The following is a 22135-nucleotide window of genomic DNA, read 5'->3' as shown; positions in this document are numbered from 1 at the left end:
GACATGCATTGTTAAAGGTAAACAGAAAGAGTTTGTATTTGAGACTCATTTATGTCCTTCTTGGCCAAAGAAACATGTATCACTGACTGAAAAAGAAATGTTATATGGATAACATGAAAGTATTAAAAAAACAAAACTGTATTTAATTAGCATAAAGAAATTAGACCAGTCAAACCACAGACTTTCAGCCTAAAAATATACTGGTCAGTCCAGTCAGAATGGTCTAATGTGTGACAGTTGTTGTTACAGCACTAACATTTTTTCCCACGTCGTCCTTGGAGCTGATCAGATCTTCCATCTCCATCCTCAGGGCCTTGTTGGCTCTCTCCAGCTCCTCTCTGGAGTCCTGCGCCTCCTCCAGAGCTCTCGCCAGGGACAGAGCCTTGGTCTCCTTCTCTCTGGCCTCGGCCTCAGCTCGGTCTCTCTCGTCTGCGTATTTACTGGAGATGCTCTTCTCCTCAGCCAGCATCTGGACACCAGGGAGGACAGAAAACCAAGTTTTAGGGTGTAACTCGCAGTGCGACGGGTTGTGTTATCACTTTTCTGACTTAGCCGACCTGGTCGAACTTCTTCTGCTTCTTCTCCAGGTTGGACACATTTTGTCTCTGGTTGTCCAGGTCCATCAGCGTGTCCTCCAGCTCCTGCTGCAGACGGTTTTTGGTCTTCTCCAACTTATCATACGCAGAGGCCTTCTCCTCAAACTGGGTGTTCGCTGCCTCCAAATCTCTCTGCAGACGTTTCTTACCTTCTTCCAGCAGCTCGATGTTTCCCGTCATCTCGTCGAGCTTCTTCTTCGCATCTGATAACTGTGGATGGAAGACGACTTTGTTAAGGGCACTAATTATAAAGGTAATTAATCAGTTTTGTTTGTTTTGTTCATTTACCAATGTCCTTCTTGCTTCATTCCCAAACTTCCGCCCGTTATTGGGGTTACTATTTAGATTAATTGTACAATTTATCAGTTTTTCTGCGCTATTATTGTTATGCATTGAACATAATGTGAAATATCCATAAAATATATCACTTAGTCAGGGGTTTACACTATGTTTATTTAAAAAGTGGTCTTTTCAGGAAAAACATGCCCTGAGTGTTTATACTGCAGCCTGGCTGCTGCTCACTGGACCAGTTTTTACAAAATGTTGTTCCAATTTGTCAACTAGACACAAATACAGGATATATTAGGGTCCAGATTGAAAAACACCCTTTAACTCTGGATTTTAGGTTTATTTGCTGTGCAGAGAGTAATCCTTCAGCATGGTGGTGAATACTTTTTTAACCCCTCAGAGTGAAAGGATGTGACGTTTTGTGGGCATTCCCAAAAATACAGACTGTATCTACTGTAAGACGTAACTAAAATCTGTCTTTGAGGTCTTACTTATTCTTTCCCACAATATTTTCTTGATGATTTCACCTCCAATCTATAGATAAACTTGTATTAGCGACCCCTAGTGTGAGCTCTGACCTGAATGTTGAGTGTGGAGACGTGTCGCTCCACGTTCCTCTTGGCCTCCATCTCCTCTTCGAGCTGCTCCTGCAGGCTGTTCTTGTCGTCCTCTGCTTGCCGCAGCTTTGTGGACAACTGCAGTTTCTGACGTGTCTCCTCAGCCAGCAGCTCCTGTAGGTCAGAGGTCAACGCTTTAATTCTGACCTATTGTCAGCTAACAGTAAAGGTAAAATGTAAACTGTGTTGGGATGATAACACACTGTTTCAGCTCTAAAGATTCAGGCACCTGTGAGTCTTGGAGCTGAGAGGTGAGGCTGCTGACATCTTTGCTCAGTTTGATGTTCTTGCCTTCTGCTTCATTCAGTAGGTTTGTAACACTCTCCAATTCCACCTGTATAACAACAAAGATGAAGTTTCGGGGATTTATTTTAGAGTTTCAGTTAGTAGCTTTTAAAAATGCACACAAAAAATCTACAGCACTGATGTAACTACTGAGAGCTTTTACCGTGATCTTGGAGCAGCGCTCTCCCAGCTCGGCCTTCTGCTTCTCGCTGTCATTGAAGCGTGACTGCAGGTCTGTCACCTGACCTTCCAACTTCTTCCTCTTGTGCTCTCCGTCCTGTTTTGCCTGGGTGAGTGAGCGCACCTCCATGGTCAGCTCTGATGTCTCCTTCTCCAGAGCTTGTTTAGCCTTCTCCAGGTTAGACTTTACCTAAGCAGGAGAAAGAAAATACAAGATTTAGTATCAACTAAAATAAAGCTAAATAACACCAGTAGCTTAAATAATTTTGCCTGGATCAGAATGATCCGTATTTGGAAATCTCATGTTTTGCTATTCAGGATAAGCTAATCCATCTTATTTTTGTGCTGTTTTTTTAAGCAACATTAAATTTGTTAGTATGTATTTTTACAAACAAGTTATTATATTTTTATTATCCTCCATAAGTGGTGTAGAGCTCTTTGTTACCTCAAGTAAACACACCTATCTATGGTAAAGTCTGCAAGTTATGTTTGACCACAGATACCTGAGAGGACCAGTGCCAGCAAATTTAGCAACACAAATACATGCCTCATTCCTCAAAAGAACTCTAGTACCTGACATCTTAGTAACTGATACTAATCACCTGCGTCATAAGTGTAGAAATACCACTGTCTTTTCTCTGTTCTGTGTCAAACGGCTGCTTGCATGTTTCTTTCGTTTCTGTATCAACCCGAATACTAAAGTACTCGACTATTAAACGTTCCTGATTGAAGCTTCAACTGATGTCTCCGTCCTTCAGAATTCATCACAGAAAATCATCCTATCAAAACTGTAAATGACCCTGAATATCAAATCCAGATCCCAATGTAGCCTTCTAGCTATTTAAATTTATTTATGTACTTAGGTCTCTCTTACCAAATTAAGTTTAGGTTTATACATAGAAAAACGGGTCGGGTGCACAGTTAGGAAACCCAAAGTGTAACATTAAGTGTAATATTTGACCGGTTTAAGTTTCATTATATTTGTTCATCCATCCCTCTGCTAAGATCAGGAAAGGTATCCCATTGCTACTAAAAACTTTTAATCGACATATACTGAAGTTCCAAATGAGATAAAAACCAAAACTGGATTACATGATGTAATCCAATTTCAGAATCCTATTTTCTTTCAAACAGCTCATATATTTATTTTTATAAGTGTATGAAATGATGGAGGCGTACTCGTTTGGACTGCTCCAGCTGCTCTGTGAGCTCCTCCACAGCCTGGGTGTGCTTCTGTCTCATCTCCTGAACCTGGGCCTCGTGCGTGCGGTTCTCGTCGTCCATGGCTCTTTTTAGCAGGGTCACCTCCTGCTCACGTTTGGCCCTGCAGAACAGACGGATGGAGCATGCGGATGTTTGACATTTCACCTCTGTCTTTGCAGCCTCGATCATCTATTCAGTATCATTTTTCTCTAACATGAATTGTGTCCATATACCTTTTAATGTGTAACAGTTTTGTATTTGTAATTTTCAGTGTTTTATGTCCAACCTTAGTTCCTGCTGTGTGGCTGTGGTGTCCAGCGTGTCCTCCAGCTCAGACTTGAGGGCCTCCAGCTCCTCCCCGAGGTCTCGTTTGATCTTCTCTGCTTTGTTCCTGGCCGCTCGCTCCGAGTCGAGGTCCTCCTGCAGGTCGGAGATGTGTCCCTCCAGCTCTCTGATCTTCTTCAGCGCGTTGTTCTTCTGAGCTGTCTCGTCTTCTAACCTGAAGAGGAAGAGGAGGGAATCGAGGAGGACATTTGTTTATATCCAAGAAGTTAAAAATTGATAAGATAAGGTAAGATAATCCTTAATTAGGGGAAATTTTCACTTTTACAGCAGTGAAGTGATATCAAAGAAAGGTATGTATAAGACAAATAAAGCAAGAAGAACAATATAAATAGTACAAACAAGTCGCAAAACTAAACATTTTTACACCCATGGCACATGGAAATGATAATATGGCCAACTAATTCCACCTTCTATTTATTTTTATTGCATATTATGGTTGTTTTTTCTTAAAACGGTTTTGGCTTTTGTTGTTTAATGTTTCTCTGTCTTTAATTTGTGTTTCACCTCTGGCCTTCTGTTAATGATTTTATTCTATTTATTTTATTACAGTGTTAGGTTTTAAATTTTAGCCCTCTCGCATGTAAAGCACTTCGGGCTGCATTTTACGTATGAAAGGTGCTATACAAATAAATATTATTATTATTAAATTGCACATTGTAACAATAAAATTGCACAGGTTTTAAGTCCATTTGATTTGATGCAACTCGGGCTCAGTCAGATTAAGTGCTAAAATGCTGTGTTTTGTAGATTTAATCTGTAAATGTCTGCTATTTTTTATCACTTCTCAGGACTTTACCTGGCCAAGGCGTTCTGTAGCTCCTCCTCCTTCTTTGCAAGCTGGGCTTTGAGGTCAGCAATCTGCGCCTGCAGGTCGGCTATCTGCTCCTGCATGTCGTTTGACTCGGCTTCCAACTTACGCTTAGCCTTATCGAGCTCTTGTCGACTCTTCTCTTCCTTTTTCAAACGCACTGTAAGTACAGCAGAGAGTTAACAATGAGCATAAATGTTTTATTTTGGCAAAATGGTTTTGCGGGTATTAATGCATGACAATTCATAGCAGATTATTACCCTCTAGCTCCGAGATCATGGACTCATGCTTGTTTTTGAGCTTGGTGAGGTTCTTTGATTTCTCCTCTTCCTCTGCCAGATTGGAACTGAAGTCTGCGATTCTCTCCTCCATCAGCTTCCTCTCCTACAAAACACCAAGTAGGTAATCAATTAATCAATTAATCAAAATGTGCTGCAAAACCACAAGTATGTTGCGGTCGCAGTGCCTTAGTGCCGCCATTTGTGTAACCAGTTAAAACTGCACATCACAACCACAACTAAGAAGAAGAGGGCGAAGGTCTGACGAAAAAGAAAGATGTGTCTTTGACACTGACAGCCGCCATCGTTAGTTTAGGCAGTGCGCTCATTGTTTGTCTGAGCGATAGGTCAGCTGCTCTCTTATTAAGTGACTGATTGATCTTATGGTCTCTGATAAATTCTGTTTTCAAACACTCACCTTCAGCAGCTTGTTGTTCTGGTCCTCCATCACCAGGATGTCATCCTCCAGCTTTTTGACCTTCCCCTCACAGGTTACCTTCTCCAGCTGCAACTTTTGACGAGCGTCTTCTTCCTCCTCCAAATGTTCCTCCAATTCCTACAAGAAGAATTTTTCAGTTTCAGAGCAAACATAACTCAGTATGAAGCTCCAGTAACAAGAAACAGATGTGCAGACCGACCTGCATCTGCTGCTGCATCTTCTTCTTATCCACTAGCAGCGCTTGAGCTCTTTCCTCCTCTTCATCCAGTCTTGCCTCCATCTCATGGAGGATCTCCTCCAGCTCCTGTTTCTTAGCCGCCAGACGAACTCTCATCTCCTCAGCCTCAGCGTATAGCTCTGTCTCAGCCTGAAGCTGCTCCTGCAACGCATTCCTCTCCTCCAAAACCTGAAGCAGACAGACCACATCGTATCAGGCTGAGCTTCACTGCCAGCAGATTCCTTAAACAGGATCTCATTCTTACTGACTTCTTTTCACTCATGTATTAAATGAAACACTGAAAAGTGACATTAAATACTTCAGCACAGTTTTTAAGGTTGTAGATTTCGTCCTTTACCGATGTGTGTTTCAATGAGATCTCCTTCAGCTCAGATTCAAACTTTGTAGCAACTTCTTTGGCTCTGTTCAGCTCTTCCTCCTTCAGACTCATCTCCTCCTCCTGTCGGGTCACTTGCAGCAGGGGCTTGACCTGCAGTCCAGGAGGATGGACATCATCACATTTTTAAAATAGGTTTAGGGCAATTAAAAGATATGCTTGTAATTTACAAGTATATAATAGAATCATTCTGCTACTACACTGAAATATTAGAAAAAAGTCATATACAGAGTTGTGCTGTTATTTTGTTGCACTACTACGCAGCATGATTAGCGGACCTTTGTGAAGAGTCTCCACCACTGCCAGTTCCTTAGTTTGAGGTAGGCAGCACAGTTCCTCTGGATCACTTTCATGGCTGTGAGCTGCTGCTGCAACTTGGCAAATGCCCTTTAAGATAAGATAAGATAAGATAAGATAAGAGTTTATGTTTCCCTTCATATACAATGTTGGTGCAAACAATGACTAAAATAAGACAACAGTGGGTGCAAAATATTAAACTCTATAACAGTGAGGAGCAAGTAAGGTGTGATCCAATGTATAAAATGGGTACCAATATGGATGATAAACACATTTGGTTATAAAAATGACTGAAGTAAGATCAAAACTTTATCTTATTAGATAAAAATGGATGTTGACAAAGATTTCCTTTAATTTGCCATTTAAAAAGATCTCTCAATATATGTTATCACAATACATAGCATATTGCAAAACATTTTAAACTGCAATTAGTATTGTGATAATATTGTATCGTGGGGCCTCTGGTGATTCTACCCCGAGTAGTTAGAGTAGGAAAGATACAAAAAGAAAATAAAAAGGATGAATAAAAAACACAACACTAAAACCAATGTATCTTGTATTATATAAAGCAAAAGTTTTCTGATTTAAAGTGATAAAAACAGTTTTTTAAAAGTGATAAAAGTCTTCCTCTGCTGTAAAATACGAGCCAAAATACTTTCTGAAAGATTATATATTATTAGATATATTAAACTTGAAAAGCATAGTTTATTAGAAAGTGAAGTATGTGAGGGGAGCCTTGAGTATTCATACTTTCTGGCCAGGAAGCCTCTAGCCCGGGCCTGGAAAGCGATGATGACCACAGTGATCTTCAGGTCTCTCTCCTCCTCCAGCTGGGCCAGCACTCCCGTACGGAAGAAGATCTTACTCTGTCCGATCCTGTACAGGTTGGGATCCAAGTCCAGGTGCTTGATCTACACAGACAGGAGACCAGAGAGAAAAAGGAGGGTTCACACAAACTTCTGAACTAATATAAATTTCAGCGGAGGGGAATTTTGAACACATTTTTACCATGAGGCAGCAGGCTTGTTTGCCATCCATGAAGCCTTTGGGGATAGCGTTAGCAGCCAGGATCTCATAACTATCGGATGGAAAAGAGAGATGTTAAGGCGAGAAACATTTACAGAAAGATTTTAAACTCAAGAAAAACTTTAAAAATGGGTCTCTATAGATTCCCCCTCACCGCTGGCGGAACTCCTGGAAGACGATTCTGTTGGGAAATCCTTGTCGGCAGATCCTGATCCCCTCCAGCACACCGTTACACCTCAGCTGCTCCAGGACCAGGGCCGCATCCAGCTTCCCGGCCTGAGGAGAATGGGATTTCAGTCTCACTTCAGTTCAAAATCACTTATCACAACCCACCTGTTCAAAACTGCTTTTAATGTCTAATTAATGCCATGAATTGTAATGTTAAGTTTATTTCACTATGTATTTTAATGTATTCTATTTTATGATCTTTTTTAACTTCTGTATGAGTTTCTTGAAAAGCATTCTATAAATACAAGTTATTATTATTATTATTATTACTATTTTATCTTACTGGTTTACTTTATGGTTTATGGTCCATACTGAATGGTTACTGCATTATGTGGATATTTGGTTTTATGTGATACAATTAATGTTATGGCTTCAGTGATATATACCAAGAAAGAAATGCAAATATCAGTTTAATTGTGCCAGAAGGCAGCACAAGATAATATCGGATTTTCTCTCATTTCTTTAAGAACATGCATCCATATCCTAACTGGTTATCCTTCAGGGTTACAGGGAGCCAGAGCGTCTACAGATCACCACCACAGAGGCCAAAACACTTAGACATGTGACAGCTTCCCTGCTCTTAAACAATGTGACTGTACAAACAAGTTATTATATCACAGATAGCAACAGTTTCCTCATTGTGAAAAACAGACGGCGTGTTTGCCATATGTTGCAGTGTTAATGACATTGTGCTTCTCTGTACCCTCTTCTCGTGGTTGGGGATGATACATCTGACGAAGTTGGGCTGGGTGTTGTGCAGCGTGGTCATAAGTTTGGCCAGAGACTCTTTGTAGAGTTGTCCCACCGTGCGGAACATGCCCTTCTTGGTCTTTGAGGCGCTCGGCATGGAGCTGTCCGTCATCTTGGCTATCGTGTCGAGACCCACCACTCTGTCCGCTGAATCAGACGACACATCGTTGTGTTAATTTCGCATAACAGTGTGTTCACTAAACTTAAAATGAGCTTGTTTCTACTGTAATATGAATCCTCATGAAAATGAGTGATGTGTTTGTCTGAACTGCTGATTTATTAAAGTCAAAGTCAGAATTGTGGAAATTTAAAATTTAAAATATGTCAAGTTATTGGTTGCATCTGAAAGTTTTACGTCCAATCATGATGTTCATGGATGTACAATGTTTGCAAATGAATCGGTCAGTGCGCAGGCAACTTAGTGATATGGCTGCTTTTATGGCCTACAAATCTCCAAAATAAAGTCCTAAAGTTCTTTTTGTCTGCGACCGCGACAAGACAGAGTAAAAATGCAGTTAATTCTGAGGTGACGAGTAACGAGACTGATCTCGTGACCAAGACCGTCTTGTGACTACAAGACTGAATCTATGTTTAGTTAAAACCAGCAAAGCCATACACCTCACCATCTTTCCAGAGATCTTGCACAAACTGGCTGGAGGAGTTGTTGAGCAGCGCTGTGACGTTATCATTTAGAGGGTCCATGTTCTTTGTGAGCCAGGCAGTGGCGTTATAGTCCACCTGCAAACAAAACGTTATTTAAGCTTCACTGAAACATTTAAAAATCACAAATCATCCTTAATCACATTTTATTCAATCTGGATTTTCCGCCCTCTGTAGGGGACATCAGATCATGCTTTTATCATGTTATCCACTTAGACTCTTACTCACCTTTCCTGCATAATGAAGGATAGAAAACTCTGTCTTGTCTTTGAGCTGTTTAGTTTTGGCGAATTTCACATGGTTCCCTTGTGTGCTCAAGAGTTTCTCTACGAAGGAGACATCTGTGGCTTTGGGGAACCAGCACTCCTCATCCAGCAGGGCCAGGATGCCCGGAGGGTTGTTCTGCAGAGAATATACAGTGATTACTAAATCTAAACAAAATTCAGATTATCATACTGAATCAAAAAATATCTGCGTAAGCAGGAGAATATACTTTCCATGTGAAGTGGATTTAAATGCCCTTATTGTCAACTCACCGGCCTCTCGATGAGCTCAATGCAAGGCTGCAGGTCGAGTCCGAAGTCGATGAAGTTCCACTCGATGCCCTCCCTCTGGTACTCCTCCTGCTCCAGGATGAACATGGTGTGGTTGAAGAGCTGCTGCAGCTTCTCGTTGGTGTAGTTGATGCACAGCTGCTCGAAGGAGTTGTCCTGCAGAAACCAAAATACAAAAGTAAGAATACAAATCACCCATAAACATCTTGTGCGTCTTGTAAGCTGCATGTCAGTTAAGTGGTTTCTGACTCATCTGTGGTCAACGTGCCTCAAAGATCTCAAAGCCAGCAATGTCGAGGATTCCCAGGAAGGAGGCTCCCTGGCGTTTGGTCTTGTCCAGGGCCTTGTTGACTCGGTTCAGGATCCAGCGGAAGAGGCGCTCAAACACAGCTTTAGCCAGGGCTTCAACAGCAAAGTCGGCCTAACAAATACACAAGACATAAAATATCTAGGTCTGGAAAACGTTCTTTAAAAACAGTCTTGGTTTTATTGTTCTTATGCAAGTGCACTCCCTGCAGTACCTGCTCTTTGGTCTGTGCCTTCTGCACCACCTCTCTGCCCACTTTGATTCGAGGGGTGAGGATGGCGCGGGTGAAGTCTGTCACATTGATGCCCTGCAGGTGACACACCTTCTGCGCCGCTACAGAGAAACAAGTTGGTGCACCAAACACAAGAATGCTTTGTATGGTTTACATGTACTGCTTTTAATAAAAAATAAGTTAGTGATCTTATATTGCTGAGCAAATTGGTTTGACTTCTTTCAAAAAATATGAGTAGATCCAAAAAATCCTTAAAAAATTAGAAAAAAATCTGCAACATTATTTTAAATATATGGTTATAATAATTATACATGTAGTTGCTGGATTTTTTTCCTAGAATTTTAATTTTTTTCTCTTTAAAAAAAATCTTGTCACTTTTGACTTATTTCCTGAAATTTGTGGGACAGTTGCTCATATCCCTGTTCTTGTGTTTTTGAAAAAAATCAAACCAATTTGTTCGGGTTTCAGTGCTTAAATACCTTGTGAAGGGCATCTCAACACAGCACAAGAAAAGTGATGTCGCTTAAGGTTTAAGGGGTAAACTACATGGCAACAAGTTCCTAATAGTGAGAGATTGTGGTGTCTAACCGGTGTTGTCTGGCATGGTGGCCTGCTCCTGGTTCCTCTCTTTCTTGAACTCAATGTTTCCCAGCTGCATGACGGTGGAGCAAACCTTCAGGATATCTGAAACACAGTGACAAGACAGCTAGCACCAAAGACAAACAGCAGAGGCACCTCCAGGCAGTGTATCCTACTCTCGCAAAGCGGATCAGAGTGATCACTCATACCGACTCTCTCCTCGTCGGTGAAGCCCATGATCTTCATGGCCTCCATGGTCTCTTCATACATCTCGTCGTCCTGCTGGCCAGGGATCTGAACATGACCCGCACTCAGGAAGCGGTAATTACTGAAGGGCTCCAGGAGAAGCTCCTCTGAAAATATAACGCACACATGGTATTAAACAGCTTGTGAATGACTGCAGTAACTGTAAAGCAGGATGTAATATTACTGAAATGATGAAAAACAAGAAATCTCACCTCGCAGTTTGTCCTTGGCCCCGGCGATCATGTAGTAGAAGATGTGAAAAGCTCTTTCTGTCTTTGCCTGTCTGATACAGCGAGACTTCTCCAGCAGATCTGACAGTTTCAGCTGTTAAAGAATACATACGTGCACTGCCGAGGATGGATCATGCAAATAAACCTATTATCAGCCCCCATATAAGATCTGTCTACAGTGCAACTTTATATCTAATATGCTTCCCTTTCTTGACTTCTATTATATGAATAAGATTTTTTTAAACAAAAAATAAATAAATGGAGAATAATAACCTACAGGTGTCCAAACATATACACATTAGAGACACACAAATGGAAACACAATCACATATGCACAGACACACCTTAGTATTTGCTCATTCTGTTTCTGTTATTCTTTTTCCTCTTTTCTTTTTTCTGTCTAAAAATAAAGCTCAAAAAAGCCCAACTGTCTCCACAAAGCAACTTCCCTACAGTTTATCTCAATACTTTGATTTCCAGTATGTAAATAAAATAAAATAATAATATTATAAAAATCCGCAGGTGTCACATGAATTTCAAGGGCACTTTTTCAAGTGAGTTACATAACTTGGCTTTGAATTAATTACATAAAAACACATATGAGGGCCTTAGATATTTAAGTAGTTCACACAAGTTAGTTCCACCCAAGCAATTTGATTGGTCGAGTGCTGATCAGCTGATATACATCACTGAGACTTTTAACTCTTCATGTATCACTCCGCTTAACGGCTGTGCCAAACAGTTAGTTAGCCTACATTAACGGTACGCAAAGGCATGTGTGGACGTTTTGGTTTAAGAAAATAAAAGGGCGACAGTTGTTGTTGGAGCTGTTACACCGTCTTCCGTCCCGTTTATTGTTTTAATAGTTATCCAGTTAGGTGAACCCAGGACGCTCGGTGCGGCGGTGTGAGGTGAGAGCTTTTCTGTGGGCGTGTGGAGCCGTTAGCCGCGCTGCTGTTTTTAGCTTAGCTGCCTCGGTGTAGCTAGCTAGCTAACACCGTGCGGTGCTTCGAGACTGTGCGCTATTACGTTTACGAAGATGTGGCGCGGAGACGAGGAGCCTTTGAAACCCGGCGGGGACTCTGACCTTTCCTTTCACTGGTGACGGGAGCCAAAATTTTCCTCAGCGGGATGAGGCAGCTTGAGGTGGCCGTCAGTGCGAGTGCGGGAGGCGGCGGAGACTACGGCTCTGAGTCGGTAAGGATTCTTCCTACTCGCCTCGGTAACTCGAGAGAGACACACAACTTATTTCGCTGTAAACACACAGATAATTGTACAGGTTACTAACACGTAGACCAAATTAACGCAATGTAGCCAGCTACTTTACTGGACAAAGTTGTGTGTTGCTAGGTAACAGCTGTCACTTCCGGGAACTATTTGTGTCAGCAGAGTTAATAATGCTGTTGGACTTTATATCATCATGGCAGTGATTTGGTCGTAGGCACAGGGCCTCAGGTTGAGTGCAAAGAGATAATCACTTTTAAATAACAGTAAAGCAAACTTTTAACAACTAAAACTGAAATGAATGTTATGAAACAAAAAACAAACAAACAAAAATCACATCTTGGGTTAGAAGTGATATTGAACTGATAATAAATAAGATATATCCTTCCTCTTTAAAGGAATACTATACCCATAAAATGACCATTGGTATATCAAGTACATTACATCATTTGTATATTATTACTTATCCTGTAATTAAAAAAGAATTGTTTTTCTTGCATGCCTCCACCATGAACAGAGAATCCAAGAAAGGCAAAAATTCATGAATTGAAGTAAACAGGTTTCTGTGTTTAACTACAGCAAACTATATAAAAACTTGTAATCCAAGTCTTAATATCCAGTGGTGTGCTCAGTACTTCATAAACACAAATTTCCACTAAATCTGCAGGATTTGAAACACTTCAAAGTAATGTACAGTGTAGTAGTGTGTTTGGTACTCCACACCACACTGTTTTAGCGAAAATGCATATTTGGAAAGTATTTAGTACATGACTTGTCATTACAGAGGTTGCATAGCCTCTGGTTTCTATCCAGCTGTTTATGTGTTCCCTAACAAATGTGCCTTTTTGCCCATAAAAAAGTTGTTTTCCCTGAGTAAGAAAAACCCACACAGACAGGATACAAGTCTCAATGTTGGCTCCAACGATGTAGCCGGTCACATCAAAGTTGATGCGGATGAATTTACCCTGTGAGAGAGACAAGGAAAGAGGATGTTACAGGATGAGATGCTTTGATTAACAAAACATGCCCTTAAAATCACATCAGAATTAAACAGAAAACTCACAAATCGGGAGGAGTTGTCGTTTTTGATGGTCTTGGCATTTCCAAAGGCCTCCAGGATGGGATTAGCCTGCAGGAGCTGCTTCTCCAGCTCCCCCTGGTGACAACAGCAGCATACAGACACATCACTATTGAACACTGGTTGACTGCTGGAGGTGGGATTTCAGCAGGTGGTGATCGGTGGGGATGAAGTGGTTCAGGGTGGGGATGGGTTTGGGAAGGTTATCACAATATTATCACTGCTGTGCCAATGACAAGATGAAGGACTTAATTGGCTGAAAAATAACCAAATCAACCCCTAGTGATCAATGAATGTCCTAACAGGTAAATCTATAACTGGCAATGAGACAATATAATTCCTTTCTGGTCTTCTTTGACGTTGACGCATGACTTAAGACCATCAGTTTTGGTTGAGAGTATTAAATAAAATGAAGCTGCTGATGTGGAATCACAGAGAGGTTATATTGGGTCAGACGAAGCATCCGAAAAATGTAATGCCACGAAAACCTTTGATGAATCCTGCCAAAGTCTTTGCATTCGATGTGACGGCACATTAAAATGATTCACAAACAGTCCTCTGGAGATGCGATTTGCCTCCAGCGTGACTGCAGAGCAGAGCCTGCGGCCTGGTGGGCGGAGCTGGGGGATGGTCAGTAACTGAGGCAGACACCCCGTCACTCTGCATTGAGCTAATCCACCTGATCAAAGGGGTCTGTGGCGGTCTAGCGTCGAGGTCAGGTGCTGTAGATCTCTACCTTAAATACTCTTCGCTTAAAAACACTCCCGTCAGCTATGCTGTAAACGAGTTGAAGCCACGAAGAGTAGAAGGGCATGACTTGTGTCAATATTGTGATTAAAAAAATGCCAACGGTGAGATGATGAAGATTATGATGATGAAGATTAAAGGGAGACACTAAAGCTGAATCGCATACATTTTTACTTATAGATATCAGCACAAAATGTCCCTCATTGATTACTTATGTTCAAGAAGTATTTTTGTATTACAAGTTTTCTGATTTTTATGTTTAAATACACAAATGAGGCATTATCTAATTAAATATGTGTTAATTTGCATACATTACCATGACAGAAATCTGAATATTAGATAAAACTAAGTTCAAAATTATTGTTTCAAATTGATGACATATTAATAGCCCAGGCCATCATATACCTGCGGTTTGTCAGGGCCCTTGTCATGTGGTATTGACAGTGAGATGCACTGGGCTTTCAACTCATGTACTATTTTGTACTTTTTTGTATATTTTATGTAAACAAATAAACAAAACCAAATTAATGCACAAATCCAAACTCAAATAAACAAATAAATACATGTGTATTTATTTATTTAAATGTAAGACGGCATTTTATGGAAGCAAAAGAGCCCAAAATCTGTTGATCAGTACGAGGAAAAAACTATGTTTTCACCTGCTGTGTCTTCACTTTGTGGTGGACATTTTCAGACATTTGCAAACTTTACCAAACTTTATTTTGAGTTCTCACTCAGGATTGTACATTAAAAAACGTAACTAGACAAAAAAAGTTCACTTTATATGAAATTCAGTTTTTTTTTTTAAAGGAAAAACAGGACAGGTACAGACCAGCTGAAGAGGAGCAGTTCAGTGTTGGCAGAGCAGAGAGGAGGATCTTGTTCATTTAAGTCACTGGTGGGAAGAAAGGAGAGAAAAGAAGAGAAATAGAGCACAGCAAAACGGCAAGAAAGTGATCGTTCTTAAGATACTGTTGAAATAACACGCTTAAGCAGACAGCTAATGAGCAGCTGGCTGAGTCAAAATAATGCCTGAGAAAGAGAAAAAGTGAGAGCAGAGAAAAGAGATAAACTCAAAGATATTTCAGTTCAGGCAAAGACCCTGGGAGCCTAAAAGACTGACTGAGGACAGTCTACTGCAGAGGTGGGACTAAGACATTAGTTGTGTTTGAAACCATTCCCTATCACAGAAATACTGCACTGTATAGTGTGTTCGCCATTTATTCGTATTCCCAGTGGTTAATTTCATCCACTATATAGTGCACTATAAAATACCCACAATGCACAGTAAATTTGAGTGTACATACGATGTACCCTACATTTTAGTCCCGTATACCACAGTGCAATGCGGTCGTATATTTCTGGAAGAAGAAAATTCCAGCGTAGTGTCCGAAATCTTGTTTGGTTACCTATATAGTTCACTGTGTAATACACACTACATAGTGAGAGAGTGAGCGAGTTTCGAACGCAGCTGTTGTTTGTTTGACACAAGTATGAAGTCTAAGTCCAGGGTCATGTCCCAAATCCTAAACTTTGAGTTTTGAGTCCTAAACACATTACAAATCTCTGTTAAGATAACATTTATTTAGCATTGATTCGCTCCCTATGTTAACATTAGCCTTGTCTCACCGTTCTTTGTAGAATTTTAAATGTTGAAAGGAGATGGAAGTTGTGTCTTTGTCAGTAATTTTGTCAACCCATGTTTGTCACACTGAACTCTGATTTTTTGTTGACCAAACGAAATGATCCTCAGTATTATTTTTTCCTCCTGGTGCTCTGTAACGTTACTTTAGTTCTACATGGTTTTCTCTTGCAACTTCATTGGACGTTGTCGGACTGGTTCGCACAAAGTGGATTTAAAGAATTAAGTGACGAGTTTGAATGCCATTAATCTTTGCTGATTCGGGAAATGAAGAGAAATGAATTGATTCATGGCACACACCTTTTAAATAACATACTTTTCATTACATCAAGTATTTTCATGTCAAAAGGCTACGTAAAGGCATTTAACCCTTTGAAACCTGAAAAATTGTCTTGATATCTTTGAAGAAAAACATGGGAAGAATTTACAAGTAACGAGTTACGAGAAAATTACCTGAAAATTTGCAGTAAATAAATGAATAACAATAATACTAATAATAAGATTATAATTTGTGAAGCAAGTCCAAGTCACATGACTTAAGGCCACTTCTGGTATGCTGTACAGTGTTTCCTCTATGAGTGAAGACCTTGAGGGTGTGTGGGGTCAATAATGACATTACTTTGACCCACAGGTTAATCCGTCTGTTACCGACACCAGAGCGACACCACAAACCATCAATGTGTTGTTAGGAGCCTGTCATTACTCATCCTGACTGAAGTGCTGTTCAGAAAGACTTTCTTTTATCCAGGCTCAGAGAGGGTGACTGAGCTCATGGTAGCTTGGTCAGGGTGTCTCATGACGTGGGTGTCTGCGGGAGCTTCACATTGTGTACAGGTTCAGTAAAGGCTACAGGACAAGACACCCTGGCAGGTGGGAGGATGTGGAGGGGAGGGAAGGGAGGGGAGGAGGGGGGAAGTCGGTGTTCGGTTGATAAGAACAGGACACGGGCATGCTCACACTGTGCTCGTTGATCTGTGAGAGACCCTGTCACTGCCAGGGAGGCTCAAACCTCACCTCTGCTGGCAGTGAAAGGGTGTACTTAATAAGAGGATGGATGACACAACACGATAAACCAGTTCAGGAGTACGAAAACACTACACGTCCTTCACTGAACAGTCTGCGAGTCAGTACTACGATGAAGGTCATGCAGTCTAAATCAGCTCTTGTTGGGTAAGATACAGAAATGTTAGATTAAACATTGTCTAACTCAAGAACAGGAGGATTCGGGACCCTTGGTGTAAGAAAATGATTATTTTTTGGAGGTAACTCAGTGACACTTTCTTCATGCACTTTTCTAACACACACAAACACTACACACACAAAAACACACTCCAGGCATTCCCCTTTACTCACGTAGGCAAACTGTGATCCTGATTGTTGCTATTTGGAGGAAATGGCGATATTAAAGATTAAAGCGGGCAGTTTCCTGCATATGTTGAAGAGTGAGGGAACTGGCTGACAGATCCTGACTTTTAAATCAACATGATCTCTTCACACTGATACTTACAACACTGCTGTCCTTCTTGCCTTTGTGTGAGGACGCCACGACAGCCAGATACTGGATGACCTTCTTGGTGTTCTCCGTCTTCCCAGCTCCAGACTCTCCGCTACAGAAGGGGAAAAGCAAGAAGGGGATTAAAAGATGCAAAGCGGAGATAGTGAGAGAGTACAAGACGATAAGTAGCCCTGACAGCGACTCTGTTCACAGTTCAATAACCCCGTTTAATTGAATGGAAATCATGTGCAGCAGAGATAACCGCACCAACGTGTGACTCAAAGCATAATGTTATTGTTCAGTCTGCCCACTACACGCTGATCCCCAGAGCCTTTCACCAACCTTCCCTCTCATAATCCATTCCTGTTTAGAGGGATGTTTTTTTAATTTTAAAATTAAGCCTCTCTACTTATTTTAGAGCTTTAAAGGAAAATAATGAATTGAAGGTTAAAACAGCAAACCTGGATGTTGTTTTAAGAAGATTTTTCATTTCTGCCCTAATTTGATAGCAAACAGTGTGAGCAGAAATGCTACGAGGGAGAGGGAGGACATGCAACAAAGGTGGTGTGCACCTTAACCATTAGGCTAAAGCCTTTCCTGTCTTCATGCTGCTTTTCTCATACTTTAAGGTCTGCTGCTGAATCGTTTTAATGTAGCAGAGAATGTAGTCAGACAGGAAGAACAAGGAACTAAAAAAGATTTTTTTTTTAAATGCATAGCTTTCTAGGGACAGACAGGGATATTATGTGCAAACGTTTAGTGACAGACTTGTAAATCCAGGTGTCATCTCTTCCACCAATTGATTTAATACCTCTCCACTCTCAAAACTCTTAAAAAAACCCAATATATTGTTATTTCTTATGTTATTTTAATCTTGTGAAAACATAAGAAATGCATTAGAGCATGAAAATACAGGACAAATCATGTCCCCTTTGTGATCCAGTTAGGGACAGTGCATTTTATCTCTTATTATGGGATAATCCAGTATTAAAGTTAAACATTATGAATGGCGGCCATAGACTACAGTCTAAGGTGGTAATCTCTCAGTAGGTAAACTGTACTGTTGGTTACAGAGTGATTTGTTCTTGTTTTTGTCTTAATTCTTGTTTGATTAGATAAGGTTGTGTAGGGTGATTTTTTTAAAATATAAAACTGGAAAAAGGGGGTAGGATTTGATAAGTATTCACTTCCTCCTATTCCTTTGGAGACATGAAGCACTTGCGTTTGTTTACTCAGTATGTACAAAGGGCATTCTGGTATTGCTTACATTTCGCCTATTTTATTTGGCATGTTTGAAAATAAAGATTGAACTAAATATCATCTATCTAATGCAGCCTTTAAAATCAGGAGAAGACAACGCTTTTATGGCATCCAAAATTTAACATGATATCTAGTCTCATATTAGAATATCAATATAATATCTATAATGCCCAGACCAAACTAGATACTATGTATAAATGTGTTTTAAAACTAAACCTATTAGTGTGAATGAAGCCTGACTCTCCGCCAGAGCAAATAAGTGTTTCTCACAAAATGTTCATTTATTCCCTGAAATAAATGGCAGCACAGAACACATGGCCTGACACTTAACGGCAATAAAATCAGTGTGTATACATAGCTAAAAAAAACCCTCTTGTAACATTTACAAAATTATTAGTAGTTTTATGATAAACTCTCTCTAAAAGTCAGAATCTTACAAATAAAAAATGCACTACCTTTTAAACAACATTTTATAACTCAAACCTTTTCAAACAGAAGCAAGAACACATTCTTTCCAGAAAATGATCCTGCATACTTAGAAAGACAAAGTTGAATGATACCAGAGCCACCAGCCAGCAGACACATCCTCAGACTCGGGTCCATAAAAGGCACGGGATGCGCCCTGTGTTAGGGCTTGGCAACTCTGAGAGGAATCTAATTACTCTGTCCTGTTCACGTTTGGTAAGGACATATGACACCCAGGCTCCTACTGTCAGCAGCTCTTAGTGAGAGTAAACTCTGATGGGAGTTTTTCCTCCAAATTTTCTGTCAAACTGTCTCTTCCTGCTCACCCTGCGTACCATCAGTACAGGCTTCTCTAATGATTATAGGACTTTTTGAAAGGATTGAGTGGATTATATTTCACCAGAGGCCTAATATTGCTAATATTCAGATGTTTTGTTATAATTTGGGGAGATTGTAGATTTTCCTTGTGTAAAATATTGAACATAGCTATATACTTATGACTTCTCTGCTTAAAACAAATGTAAAAAAAAACCTTCTGATTGGATCTGAGGAGGTGATACTTCATCCTTAGGGTTTACATTAAGTTGAAAACAACACATCACAAACACCAGAGAGGAAATCCTCATAGTCTAGAGAGCTTCATGGCAGTATTTTTCAACATGGCGCTTATTTCCCCATGGCTTGTGTCAAAGTGACTAATGGGAACAACAGTTTTTGAAACTGGTCCAGTATTGAGTGAGAGTCATGCAGCTGGCAGCCACAAAACATTGCAATGTAACAATTTGGGGCATGTTTGCACGTCAATTTATGTCCATAAAAAGTGATTTTTTTTTTCACTGACAAGTTCAGATTGTTATTTTAAGTGTCTGACAATGTTATGAGGATTCCAACAGCGACAGACCTTTTTGTCAAAGAGCAAGATCCTTTATGTTTAACCAGAAACAGCCCCCCATTTAAATTAAAAGTGATTTTATGATAGTCATCCATACTTTATTCAAAGTGGACAGAAACAAAAAAAAATCACTATCTTAAAAAAACTATCTTACAACAGTTAGACGTAAGAATACACTGACTCTACATGTGGTAAAATTACTTTATTTATATGGAGTCTGGTGGGTTTGGTGATGGCAATTTTGGGTCTGTTTCTGGCTCAACAAAAATGATTTTACTCTTTGTCAAAAAGGTCTTAGAATAAAAATCTGAGCCTGTCAGTGGCAAAAACAAACTCTTTTAATGGACGTAAAATGACAGTGTGAGTATGCCCCCAGTGGTTACATTACAGCCTGTTTCACAGTCTTGCGCAAAACTGGACCAGTTTCAAAAATTGTTGTACCCATTAGTCACTTAGACACAAAAACATGGGACAAGGTCACTGTTGAAAAATACACAACATACCCTTTAAGGAGATCTCTCCAATGGTACATGTGATGGATTTGAGGCCCTCAGCAGGATCAGAGAAGGCTATGAATCTGCACTCACCAGGAACATCCTGCCACTTTTTGGCCACTACGTCCATTCTATCAGTCCAGTCTTTCACACACACGCAATGACTATCTGACCAAGGAAACTGATGACCCTGCTGAGATGAAATGTCAACATCTCGAGAATGGATTTAGCAGGCTCCCAGCTATTTCCCATGGCAAATTCTTGCTACCATGGAGGAATCTGAAGAATATAATGACTACTAGGACTACCAGAATACACAAATCCCCGTAAAAGCTCATGGAATCTGAAAAAATGTCAGATTGTGCATCTATACAAAAACATGTCATCCTCAAAAGACAAGTTATCAGGAAATCCTAAAAAATTCTAACACAAGTCTCCCATGACAACACATCAGCAAATACCTCCACACTTTACTAGTGAACTTCACGCTATAAAGATGAAAGACCTAAGTGATGGATTGCTGTTAAAACAATACTGTCAAAGAACATGCAGTACAATTAAATGCACATGTATACACACGTAGGAGGAGAATGTCATACATGACATTCCATGTATCAGGCCAGAAACGTTTCTCCCATATATGGCTCCAGAGGCCTGCGGAGGCTGAGACCAGCTGTAGCTCAGACTGAACTCTTAAAGGACTGTTTGGACCAGACTAATTTTCCACTGAGAAGGCAGAGTTTGTATGTCATCCTGTATCTCCTCCAGTTTATCACTTAAAACTTATTTCAACTATCGCTATAAGTTTCCCTCGGATAAAGGAAGCTTGATAGTTCAGGAAATGGTTTGATGACATCAAAGAATTTGCAGCATCCTGGCATCTGAAAATTTAGAGAAAGAGTCCTTGAGGGCGAAAGAGCCCTTCCTTTCATTTCCTTTACTGGGACCAGTTGATGCTGACCAGCAAATGTGCTTCTTTTTGCTCAGAAGTTGTTCTGAAGATTTTCTTGCACTAATGTCAGGTATTTTCTGAGTGTCTGTAACTTACGTTGTTGCAAATGATGCATACAGTCCTTCTGGATGGTTAGGCTTCCATTGCATTGCTAGGTTATGATTGTGATAATAGTTTTACGTTTCATGCAAGTTTGCCAGCTTCTGTGTTTTAGCTATAAGCTGGAGACCTGCTGTTGAATGCTGTTGCATTTCATGTGTAAGCAGTCATTTATGGCCACAATGTACTCTTTAATTTTCAAAACCAAAAGTGCAGTAAACTCATCAGCTATCTTAGGAATCATTATTAAATTAAAGGCTTGGGTGAACATAGACTGTGTGTTTTAGTAGGTGCACACTCTGATTATGACAGAGAGTGACCATCCTGTTGTCCAGCTGTAGAGATATCTGCTTCTATCCTATATAAAGGGTCTAGATGGCACTCGGCAAAAAAACAAAACAAACAAACAAAAAAAAAAATTTGAAAAACTAAATAGCAATGTCTCTTTCCAGAAATGTATAACCCATTGAACTTATTGTGAGCAGTTTCATGAAGTAACTATTTCCCAAATTACACCCGCCAACTGGATCACTGTGCGTCTCATAATTGAGAGGCTGACTCATGACAGCGCGAGACGTAAAATTTTGATGACGTCCTCCTTGGTTGGCTCAGTGATACGGTTGGCGGGTGTAGCTCAGTGAAAATAAAATATTTTCAAGATGAAACTGCTGACAACAAGGTCTGTGGATCATCTTAAGTAACTGGGTCATGTAGAAAGAGGCATTGCTGTTGTTTTCCGTTTTCTTTCTTTTTTTTTTTTTGACCACTGCAAGCCGAGTGCCATCTAGTTCCATTATATTGAAGAGAAGGCGACATCTCTGCAGCCAATATCTCCAACACTCAACAACTAACATCAAAACAATCTAGATTGCTAAACAGCACTACAGGACAAAAAATGTGTATATTTTATTTTGGGATGGATTGCCCATAAACTGTATCAGCTCCTTAATACCAGTCAGTCAATTTAAATGGCTGGAATGGACTCAAAGAACACATCACACTGTAGGTCCATTTAGGGTGTACTG

General features: G+C 40.2%; 1 protein-coding gene across 1 annotated transcript in view; it reads right to left on the bottom strand.

The window, feature by feature from the left end:
- The window catches only part of LOC121942669 (myosin-11-like), a 45470-nt gene that overhangs the window by 8281 nt on the left and 15054 nt on the right, over nt 1-22135 (bottom strand). Inside the window, exons 5-32 of the mRNA XM_042485940.1 lie at nt 16961-17060; nt 13050-13142; nt 12888-12951; nt 10745-10843; nt 10496-10639; nt 10296-10391; nt 9690-9808; nt 9437-9589; nt 9151-9324; nt 8843-9016; nt 8578-8692; nt 7908-8101; nt 7131-7252; nt 6959-7028; nt 6701-6861; nt 5932-6040; nt 5615-5746; nt 5239-5445; nt 5019-5156; nt 4583-4706; nt 4311-4482; nt 3456-3668; nt 3146-3290; nt 1950-2156; nt 1731-1835; nt 1463-1615; nt 558-806; nt 257-469 (exon numbers count right to left, since the gene is read on the bottom strand). Of these exons, the coding sequence (XP_042341874.1) occupies nt 257-469; nt 558-806; nt 1463-1615; nt 1731-1835; nt 1950-2156; nt 3146-3290; nt 3456-3668; nt 4311-4482; nt 4583-4706; nt 5019-5156; nt 5239-5445; nt 5615-5746; nt 5932-6040; nt 6701-6861; nt 6959-7028; nt 7131-7252; nt 7908-8101; nt 8578-8692; nt 8843-9016; nt 9151-9324; nt 9437-9589; nt 9690-9808; nt 10296-10391; nt 10496-10639; nt 10745-10843; nt 12888-12951; nt 13050-13142; nt 16961-17060 (4045 nt within the window). The remainder of the gene's footprint in view (nt 1-256; nt 470-557; nt 807-1462; nt 1616-1730; nt 1836-1949; nt 2157-3145; nt 3291-3455; nt 3669-4310; nt 4483-4582; nt 4707-5018; nt 5157-5238; nt 5446-5614; nt 5747-5931; nt 6041-6700; nt 6862-6958; nt 7029-7130; nt 7253-7907; nt 8102-8577; nt 8693-8842; nt 9017-9150; nt 9325-9436; nt 9590-9689; nt 9809-10295; nt 10392-10495; nt 10640-10744; nt 10844-12887; nt 12952-13049; nt 13143-16960; nt 17061-22135) is intronic.

The sequence above is a fragment of the Plectropomus leopardus genome, chromosome 4, assembly GCF_008729295.1.
Source record: "Plectropomus leopardus isolate mb chromosome 4, YSFRI_Pleo_2.0, whole genome shotgun sequence".
NCBI lineage: Eukaryota > Metazoa > Chordata > Actinopteri > Perciformes > Serranidae > Plectropomus > Plectropomus leopardus.
The sequence above is the reverse complement of the archived record's forward strand: the minus strand, read 5'-3'. Positions and strand labels throughout refer to the sequence as shown.